General features: G+C 35.8%; 1 protein-coding gene across 1 annotated transcript; it reads right to left on the reverse strand.

Moving 5' to 3' along the window:
- Positions 1 to 431: 431 nt before the first annotated feature.
- Positions 432 to 7,100, reverse strand: eif2s2 (eukaryotic translation initiation factor 2, subunit 2 beta). Its single transcript, XM_079460379.1, has 9 exons — positions 6,884 to 7,100; positions 5,782 to 5,956; positions 3,600 to 3,706; positions 3,246 to 3,375; positions 2,928 to 3,028; positions 2,651 to 2,799; positions 2,354 to 2,410; positions 1,810 to 1,895; positions 432 to 1,450 (listed from the first exon to the last, which is right to left on the reverse strand). Exons 1-9 carry the CDS (start codon positions 6,896 to 6,898, stop codon positions 1,275 to 1,277), a joined length of 996 nt encoding a protein of 331 aa, XP_079316505.1. The 5' UTR covers positions 6,899 to 7,100; the 3' UTR covers positions 432 to 1,274.
- Between the last annotated feature and the right edge of the window lie 4,021 nt (positions 7,101 to 11,121).

Consider the following 11,121-nt stretch of genomic DNA (forward strand, 5'->3'; position numbering starts at 1 on the left):
ATAAACAATTCGTTGAATGGGTCCTGTAGCTTTGACGCATTTAAACAAACCGGATGGTACATTGACATCTAGCGGTTGATCTTGGTATTGCCGTCTTAATTCAAAATATTAAGAGAGAAAGTTTAGCTAAATAATGGTATCAGAAATAATCTACAGGCACTCTATTGTTTGTGAATGTGTACTGGAAGTTCGGTTGGGGTCACAAAAGTGAGCATGCGCAGTAACATTTGTTTATGTTGTTAACATGAAATGGTCTATATGTTGATTTAAATCGAATTAAAACTACTTCACATATATCGATTCTTTGCAGCGGTCTGGCAGAAATTAAGTTTGAGTTGGCTTGTTTGTTGCTGCTGCTGAAACCGTCTATACACGTCATATCTCGATGAAACACTTGAAAAGTACCGGTAAGAGTGCAAGTTCCTTATCGTAAATTGGATTGGATTCAATTTATTGTCATTACACACATACAAGTACAGTGCAAAGAAATGTATTACGAAAATAGCATATTTCTGCATAAATATGGATATTAAATGTGAAAAATATGTTGCATGAGACTTGAACTGAATTTAGTGACTGTAACATACCAGAAAGAAGCCAAAACTTTAACTGCTGGCTTTGAAGAGGCTTTTGACAAGGACATGATTGCTAAGATCACATCACACATCTCAAATCATGTCATAAAGACACTTCATCTAAATTTACATTTATTCATTTGGCAGACGCTTTTATCCAAAGCGACTTATAAGTAGTTTTTTTACAGTGGCACATTACTGCAGAGCAATCAGGGGTAAGGTGCCTTGCTCAAGGGCACTTCAGAAATGACCTGCTGGCACTGAGATTTGAACCGGCAACCTTCTGATCACAAGCCCAACTCTCTAACCATTAGGCCACAGCTGACCCTGTTTAAAGGGATAAATGCCTCTTTTCGCTCCAACCCAAACTGTCCAGAAACAATAAAGCAATACTTCATTCCAGAAACGTACACGGCACGTGTTTGCCCAGCTGGTATGCATTTTATTTGTTAGATTTTTCTGAAGACAATACAGCATTATTCACCAACAGTTCATTCATAAAAGGCTTCACAACCAGACCAAATTCTTTTTAGTAAATCTGAATGGCCGAACTCTACCGTAGTCTAGAAAATGTCGGACTCCCTGATAAGCAGACAGGTCCCGATGGAACCTGGGTGCGAGTAGATTTGTGGAGTTTGACTGTGGAACACCGGTGTTCAGACGGGCCATGTAAGGTGGTTGAGGATGAAGGGTGAGGCCTTAGTTGGCTTTGGCACGCAGCTGCGCTCTCTTGCCCGTTACGGCCTGGAAACCGGTCTTGATGCTTGCGACCGAGCAGCGAGAATGACACGTCTCGCACTGCAGGAAGTACAGACGTGTGTCCTTCTGCAAGATCGTTTCGGGAGACCGACACGTGTGGCATGTCACATACTCCTCTGGAATAACCAAACACAGGTCTGTGAGTTAGATTTGTTATCTAAAAGTATCGGTATTTTAAATATTAAAAGTAGGAATGAAATGGCATCCGCAAACATTTATATTTCTATAACGAAACAAATACAAAGTTAAACATTTTAAGATGTAGGGTGGAGCTTGTTTTTAGACATCGCTATTGAATGGGTTATGAAAAGTGGGTGGAGTCTTTATGACAGGTGGATTTATGAAGTACAAATGCTTGATGATGTCACCAAAGTCTCTAAACACATTTTGAAAAGACGTTGCTTCTGAGGACTAACGTGCATATGTAAACCGTATGTAATATAAATGTCAATAAATTCATAAAATGAAAACTCACTTATATATCTACGTAAGACATTTTCTATCTGTTTCTGCTGGAATCTGCCTTTGATGACGAGCTGGTTATTTCCATCTATGGAGCCACTGAAAATACAAACAAGGGTTATTACAGATTGTTAAAAGTTTCTGTAATCATTCAAATCAGTTTTGGATGAAAAATGTATTGAAGTAGTTTCTCTTAAAGAAAGACCGCCATAATTTGCTCCCACATTTTCTGTTCTGCTTATGTATAAAAATGAAATATTGAACTTTTCTGAACTACACGAGGCAAAATCAATATTCTCAGTTTGTATTCTGTATACAAGAATTATTTTGGTAGAAATAATTGATTTTATCTGTCAATAAGAAAGTTTATAGTAAATGTGTGTCATGTTAAACGATTCATGTTAAAACCAAAAGAAACTGATGAAAGGGTTCAGTCAGAGACACTAGGATAATACTGTATTTGACAAGGTTAACAATGATCATTTCATTAAGAAAATCCTCCAGTTCACATACAGATCTCGTATGTGCAAAGGATAAGAAAAATAATTTTAACTCACCATGTACCTAACTCAGCCAGCAAAAACGCCAAAAGATGTTTTGGCTGTCGATGCAACCTGACAAAACAAAAATTGTTGAACGTAGAAAAGAATTAGGCAGTTTCCACAATTAGGCAGCTTCTGATATTCTCAACATTGACAAAAATGTAATAGGAGCATCTATCTTATAGTGCATTTTAAAACGAAAAAAACTTTCCAGATGTGTAAAACATGTTAACAGAAGAAATGCTAACATGTTTCTTTTTTGGCTTTTGATGTGACGTTACGACTATATGACATCTACAGCTCGTTACTTACAGTTTGCAGATGTCTGTGAAGTTGACAAAAGACGTCTTTTTTGTGCCGACTCTGACGACCTGAGGAGGTTTCATCACAAACTTCCTCTTTTCTCCAGCGACCATATCTGGATTTTTTTCTCGCATGATGTTAAAGACTCTGTTTAGAAGCTAAGACAATAGCAAAAAAAAGCTTCGCATTACACACACATTATCATAAATCTATGGTTTGGAACAGTCATGTCACTGGTAAATCCAGAAGTTTACAAGTTCCACAGTACAGTGGTTCTTGTATATACCTCATCATACGTGTAATCTCTTTCAGATCCAGCCCAGGCAGGGCCTGTCTGTGCACTGAATGTGATGTCATCTGTATTTTTACTGTCATCGTCTTCAACACCTTTCAAATAATAAGACATTTAATTCAAGACATTAGCCTCAGTGGTTAGAGCATGGCGCAAGCAACGCCAAGGTCATGTGTTCGATGGCAAGGACTGCACATACCCAAATACAAATGTTTAGTTTCGCTTTGGATAAAATGCATAGTGAAAATGTAATTTAGTGACTCAGAACCCTCGGTCGGATTGTAGAAAAGCACTGGAAGATCAAAAACCTACCATCTTCTTTGCTTAGAATGTCTGTATCGTCCTGGAAATCTTTAACTTTTCTCGATTTCTTTTTCTTTGCTGGCAGCATCAAGTCATCGTCCTCTAGTGTTTCTGCCGGCTCCACTTCGATCTGCAGCTCCTTTGGAAATTTGGAATCGATTTAGTTTAGTACAATGTGTAAGAATGATTGTTGGTGGGTGCGTGACTGTGATGAACACAATAAACAAAGACCATTTTTAAAGAAACCAGATGCCGCTGACAGATCAAGTGTTTTCATGGTCAAAACATATTTTAAGGAAGAGGCAATTATGGCATTAAAAACAATTGACAAGGCTGCTGTAAGCATTCAAACAATCTACTGACCTTCATCCCTTCTTCAAGCTCAGCATCAAAGACCTTTTCTTTCTTGGACTTCTTTTTCTTTTTCTTCTGGTTAAGGAAGTTCAGGTCATCCAGGTCGTCTGATGGTTCTGGACCACAAAGGTATAAGGTCAAACAAGTCAGTTTGATTAAATAATGTGAATGAATCATTGGCCCCAGAGAATGTGTAAACATTCGGTTTGGTTCTGATGGCTTGTCACATTAAAGTGTTTTTTTTCATTATTATATGCCAAGAAGAGCAAAGAATTGAGAAAAAAACTGTTTTATTGCAATTCTCTTTATTTTGTTCGACTTCTTTTATTCTCCTTAAGCAAAAATCATTTAAATGCAAAACCGGAAAACCGCCATTCACTTACGCCTATTGAACTCTGGAGGTTGTACCGAACGGTTCAATATTATATTGAGAATTGTGGCATCCCTAGTAACTACACAAATATGTTTGTAATTTTTTGTTTATGATTAGGTATTGTTATTATGCATATACATAAAAGAAGTTCATATTTTTGGTCCTTTCTGACCAGCTGTGTAACAGTACAAACATGACTCTATATATCTTTTTTCACTCTGCTCTCATTATATTTTAGGACATTTGCAATCTATTTGGCAGGTTACTGCTACGACAGTTACAAAACTGTCAGAATGTCTTTGTAAGAAAAGTAGCCAGAACAGCCAAGTGTTGCCAGCTATTCAGCGGTAATGGTTATATAACACCATAATCATAGTGTATTAAGGCCATAATGAAGTGGTTTTGGATAATGTTCATGCATGAATACATTTCAAGAATACCAGTGCGATACAGTTTGGCAAGTGCATTAGACAGAGCCGCGTTTTTTTTGTGAAGCGGGTTTTTAATTGTGTAATTGTGTGACGTTCAACGGATCACCGCTATTTTACTTCATTTTAGTCTTTGCGAGTGAAACTTGTTTTTTGGCTGTATTAAAGTCCATATGACGACTGTACATACGGACTTGCGGACGCTGAATCTTACTGTTTCCATATGTCGTCTTGCTGTTTAATCACATGCATTTCTATAAAATAAGTCAACCACACTGAGACTCAAATGTCTTTTTCGACAACCTGTCAAAATAAATATCCTGTGTATCCTGAGCACTTAGGTAAAAATAAGACTGTAGTATACTATAGAATTTGCTATAAATAATTGTAGTACCCTTGTAGTAAATTGATAAACTGTTGTAAAACTGTAGTGTACTACAGTAAGATAAAAAATACTATACTATCTAAGTCTTTTACTGTTGTTTTATGTTATAAATACTATAGTATTATATACTACAGTATTTTTTGGTGGAAAATATTACTTTTTTATAATACAGCACTTAGGGAAATAAACAAATTTTAGTAATTTAGGTAAACTATAAATTTGAATGGCCCTAATTTTTCCATCTGTATGTGACAATGTAATTTGGCAGTTACCAGTCAATGCCTGTTATAAACAGCACTTGTTTTTTTTAATGATGACAACAGACATTTTATACATTTGCTACAACTGTTTGGCGACGAAATTTTAAAGTGCTATGGGCAATAAAAAGTGCCCTGCTTTAATAAAATGAGTTCTTCCAAGTACCACCTAATGACCGACATAGAAAATGATATGAATTTTGCTATATAATGTTATATATTCATTGAGGGGGGTTCCTCTGTCGTACGGAACTGGTTTGGGTTCATCTCTTTCACCACTTGAAAACCATGCAAGTTTGTATAAACTACATTTTCCTTGTAGTAATCTTCTTTGTACTATACAGTATTTCATTTGAAGTAATATTTAATTTAATTTCTTCCTCATGTTGAAAGTTTCAATGTTTGGGGAAAAAAGGTTAAAAGATTTTAATCACAATCAAAAGGTAAGGTAAAAGTTACCTTATTTTCCATGTAGCAAAATATTTTCATTTTCTTTATCACATGTGTTCATTGTGTTTAAATAAAAGTATTTTAAGGTCTATATCCCATCCCTGACTTTTTTTATGCTATATGAGGTTAAATACATATTTTGCCTATAATTGAACTAAGGTGTACTAAAATGCGATTCCATATTTTTATCATATCGTAATATCGATATCGACTGGATAGTGAGAAATACAGTGATATGAATTTGTGCTCAAATCGCCCACCCCTAAAGCAAGTACAGAAAAAACTGTGTACTGTTTACCTTTTTTCCTCCCCTCTTCCTCATCAAATTCAAACTCTTTTTCCTCTCCTCCATCAGCCTCCGTCTCTTTTGTCTCTGGTTGCTGTCCATCCTCTGCCTCGCCCCCGTCTTCATCAACCATGAAAGGCTTCTTCTTTTTCTTCTTCTTCTTGGTCATAGTTGGGTCAAAAATCATCTGGAAGAACAAATAAATAATGAAAACTCTGTCAATGAATATCAAAAGTTGAAATATCAAAGTTTGAAAATGTGAAACCGGCCCCAACAGATCACCAATCTTATGTAGATGAATGAACAAACAATGCAGGTTAAATGTTATAAGGTTAACATTATATATATATAATAATCATGTCACATAAATCTGGGATCAGATATGGAGTGCCACAAGGATCAGTTTTAGGCCCCGTCCCTTTCTCAATGTACATGCTGTCTCTAAGATTTCCTAAGACACAATAAAATGTTCCTTGGACGGATCATCTAAAAAGGTCTTGTAGTGGTACCACGTTATAGTGATGGTACCAAACTGTACTTTGTTCCATGGAACTTGATATAGCCTACACATGAATTAAATGACTTCTTTATTCATGAACCATTGCATTTACACACATCCTTTAAATACTTTATAGAAGTTGCTGACTTATATAACAATAAAATGGTACAGTGCCCAAACAACTATGACGGTAACATGACAAGATCGTAAAAACAAATATAGTACTAGGCTAGCTCACATAAAAACATCTTAGCATCATAGTTCATGTTCAAACCATGGGGTGGTACTATTGTACTATTGAACACCAATGTATAATTTAAAATGCAACTACGGGAGCACCTTCGTTTTACGTTAAAAACAATGTATTACCATCGCACGACTGCCGTTATAGCATAGCGTACATATCGTGCTAACAACGTGGATCATTAAGCGAAACACAAAACGTTTACTGTTAGTCAGCTGACAAAGAAAATAATGATGATGCAGAAAAGACGAGAAAGTGAACATGTGTTTGCCCACAGCCTGTCCTGCTAGGCCCAACCGTCCTTCCCTTTTGACTGTCTAAATCAACTCGTAATAAAATGAATTATTGAAAAACAACGATTGTTCACTAACCTCGTCTTCCGACATGTTTTCGATCGGGTTTGAAAACGCTCGGTGTAAACTAAAGCCCCACAATAGATTATTTTGTACGGTACACCTTTCCTCTAGACGCGTTCCTCGCGACAGGCCGGGTACAGTTCCGCACGCATGCGCAATAGACCACGCAGAGCGCAGTGCATGATTGGAGTTGTAGTCTGTGGTCGGATTGCCGCATAGACATCACGGATGAACGGATTACTGCTGCTCGCGAACTAAATTCCTTCGTGCTGACGTGAGATTGAACATTTGTCTGTTGAAAGAAATATCAAACCGGGTTTTCGCCACAGTTTGGTGGGGTGAACCATACATGTGTCCTTATGTGTACGTTCATGCAAACGCTTTAATTCCTCTAATCTGTCTAAAATTAAAGTGGGATTTTGCGGCTCACATTTTTTCTGCTTTGCCGAACATCTTGATGTAATATAACACAAGGGTAGAACTGATAAGATCATGATAAAAAAATAGTAGGCTAATATATAGTTTGATCTAATGTGTTTTTAGGTTTGTCTTCTCCTTGCTGCATTTCTTAGCATCTTAAAGCGATTTTCACAGCGATTTATGTTGTGCAATATAGGACGAGCCATAAAGTGAGCTTGAAATTCAGAAAAAAAAATGCACAACGTCCCCTTAAATTACAGTCACACAACACAGAACATGAGAATTAAATAACTTTTTAATGTCATCGCAAGTACAAATTGTACTATTTCGATTTCACGTCACATAATATATACTGTAGTAATACATCTGCAGTAAAACTGATGTTTGGGAAAAAATAATAATGTACCGCAAGTAAGAAAATCAAATGCAGTTTCATTACACGTATTAAAATACTTAACATTGCTTTGCTTTAAAAAGTTCAAATGTTCACACGATGACATTTTCGAGACGTTTCAACCGTGAAAAAAATGTGATCTTCAAAAATGCCATACAAACATACATGCACCCATTAATAACCACATCAGCGGTGCCAAAACGTTGTATATTTATTATAGAATCTTTACGTTTATATCAACACTGGAAACGCTCAGGCAAATATATACTGTGTTCAGAGAAGTTACAGAAGTGTGCAGAAACTTAAATCGGATTGACAGATTGTATGCAGCTCTGCTCTTAAGAGTTCATGGGCACCTATTGACTGACAGTTTTCCTCTGATCTCAGATTTATAAATTGGTCTTTGATTTTTTTTGTTGAAACAGGACAGGGTTATGGCTTTGAACCCAAATCTGAGATGTGGGAATCAAAGGTTTCTTTACTCAAACTACATAATAGCTTCAGCTATCTGCTTAAAAATGGAAACACATGTATCCTGGTGTATTTTCTGCCCACTTTCCTTATATATATTTTTTTTCTGTTTTGTGGAAAATATATTTTCATACCCATAAATCTTTTGAAGACTAGCAGTGATTTATTCAACAATGTTCTTATTGCAGACATTTCAGATTTACAAGGTATATCTGACAAACGAGGAAAAATGAAGACACAGTGTTTTGTTTTTCTTTTAGATGTGTACCATTGATACAACAATTTATCATGAATAAAAATGTCAAAACTTGATTCTCTTCGTGAAACACTTTAGGCTAAAAATAACATATACGTATTTAATGAATTTATTTCACAATCATACATGTGCTAGGCAGGTTTTCTCAATAGTGAAATATGAATCATTTTATTGCAAAAGACAAGCCTAATGGTTTCAAAACGGGTCACCTAAACTAACCTCCAGTCCACTGTCAAATGATAAAGAATCTAATGTATTGATTTGCTCTTAAACATTTTAAAGTCATATTTTCTAAAGATGTTTAACCCTTTAGTGGGAAAAGATTCAAAATGTGTTCATGAGCCGAAAGATTACAAATATGTTACAAAAATAATAACTCAAATTGAAAGTGTTACATTTTCTAGATCCTTAAATAACTCGAATGAACATCATTGTCTATAAAATCTGTGTGTTTCATGCTAGGATTGCAGTCAAAATTACCATTAACAATTGTGAAATAAAAACAAGAATTTGATGTTATTCATTAATCATGATTATAGAAAAATGTACAGTTTATAAAAATATTAAAAATAATTTTATTGAAAGATCACTCAGATTAACCAAAGGGTGCCAAAATACTGTTTAAACATAATGCTCCCAAAGGAACTCAATGCATGATTTTAGGTTCTTGGTGAAACAACTTAATATCTGTTTTCGTTAGCAACTCCATTAAATAGAACAGTAGGTTAATCACATCACCACCGAGCATCTAAAACATGCCGTGAATGTGCACAGAAAGGCATTCATCTATAAAACGTTTTCATTCCCTTTAGCTGCTCCAAAATGGTGCTGGCGTTAAGAAAAGGAAAGCATCTGAGGAACACATGCTTCCTTAGCTTCTCCAGACCCTGTCAAAGCCATAACAACTCATTTAGTCCATCTCTTCATCTTTCTTGAGTCAAAGGTTCCATGAATCCCCCGAGAACAATGTTCTCCACTCAACTGGTCCATTTTCTAATTCGCTGTTCCTTGGCTTTGATTTTCCAACGTTTCTCGGCTCTGCCAGAGAGGAGCAAGCAATGGACATAATTGCCTGATGTGCTTGCATACTCGGGTTTTGGATTTCAGAACGCAACCTTATAAAATTGTGCCTTTCATCAACACACAATGACAAGACGGAGGAAGTGTCCGATGGGGCGGCTGTAATGTGCTTAACTGTGCCTTAAAGAAAGAAAAACTACAGATGAGTTCTCTTTAATATTTCAGATAATTCTCCTAGACATCGATGGTTGAATGGTTGGAGAGCAAATAAAAACTTGTCTCAGATATTTCTCCTGAGAAAGAGCCAGAAATCTCACAAATTGGTGTTTCAGGCGAGATGTCAACAATGTCACAAACTGAGCTCAGATTTGCAGTCTGCAATCAAAAGTCAATTATTGAAGATCTCAACATGACCTCAAACATTTCTCATGAAATTAATCCAGAATATTTTATCTCCACAATCTACATTCATTTTACACCTCCGAACAATTGTTAATTTTTTTATGTGTAATGTGTATCTTAAGTAAACATCTAACACTAAGTTACTACTTAAAAGAAACACAACTGAACTCCTGAACCATGCAAAAACAACCTTTTTTTAAGCAACACATTTTTGGGAGGAACTTACATTCGTTCGACATCATCAGGTAAAGGCAGTGAACTCTGTGACTTTTGCACAAAGATGCCAGACAAGGACTTTTAACATCAAAATAAATCAACCCGCAAGGATTACATCTGTAACATCCGTTCATCATACTTGACTTCACAGCTCAAATAACACATTTTTACTCACAAAAGCATGATAACAAGAACAGAAGCTGCACATTTCTACGTTTATGGCCACCATAACACTTTCCCCGTAGATTTGAACCCTGCAGTAACTAGTGTGCTTTTGTTTAATTTAACAAATGGAGGGACGTGTCACAATTATTGTCTTCGGTAATCGACAACATATACACGAGAATCGTGCAAAGATAGATTTTGTTAAAGATAACAAAGTAGACTAAACGACAGAGCCCCAAGACAGTCATGGTGCTTGAAAAGTGAAATTAAAATGGAAGTTGCCGAGAACGTTTATTTTTATGCAGTGTTTAATGTTTTATCTTTAAGTTATCATGTGTCCCTTTCAATGTAAGCAGCACTGGATGTGTGGGTGGGCTTGTCTACACCCCGAGGCGAGATGAAATCATCTGATTTCTCTGTTTATCGTACACCATCAGTTCACATTGAATCTATTTGTAACATCTGGGCCTTGTTTCCAAAAAGCATCTTGGATCTGCAAAGGTCAGACTAAACGTTCATTTGTATTTCAGTGTTGAGGAACCTGAAGAGTACATCTAACACAGGCTGAAATCAACTTGTCTAATTTGTCCAAATGTAATTTTTCTTTTGTAAAAGCAGTTTCATTCCAAAGCTGGAAAAGTGATTAGCGTCATCTGCTGGTAAAGATATCATGTCTGAAAATAGAGATTTCATTAATCTTCATTGAAAATCTTTTATTGAAAGAATTTTGTGAAAACATTTTTATGAAAAGGTTAAAAACTGTTCTTTAAATGTTTTACCCTTCCATGGGTTGAATACAACCAATGATTTTAATATATTTTTTTAATCTAATCTTTACATTTAGAGGATAGAATAAAGTGAACGTTTCTTAACATTGTTAAGGAAATTGTTAAATTTTTCTTTTATGGA

This window comes from Barbatula barbatula (genome assembly GCF_947034865.1).
Source record: "Barbatula barbatula genome assembly, chromosome: 7".
Classification (NCBI taxonomy): domain Eukaryota; kingdom Metazoa; phylum Chordata; class Actinopteri; order Cypriniformes; family Nemacheilidae; genus Barbatula; species Barbatula barbatula.

What these genes read in the sequence shown, in the direction of transcription:
- eif2s2 (XM_079460379.1), bottom strand. An exon ending in AGCTTGAAGAAGGGATGAAG is followed by an intron (nt 3,376 to 3,599) that starts GTCAGTAGATTG and finishes AAATTTCCAAAG; the next exon opens with GAGCTGCAGATCGAAGTGGA. An exon ending in TGTCTTACGTAGATATATAA is followed by an intron (nt 1,451 to 1,809) that starts GTGAGTTTTCAT and finishes TGGTTATTCCAG; the next exon opens with AGGAGTATGTGACATGCCAC.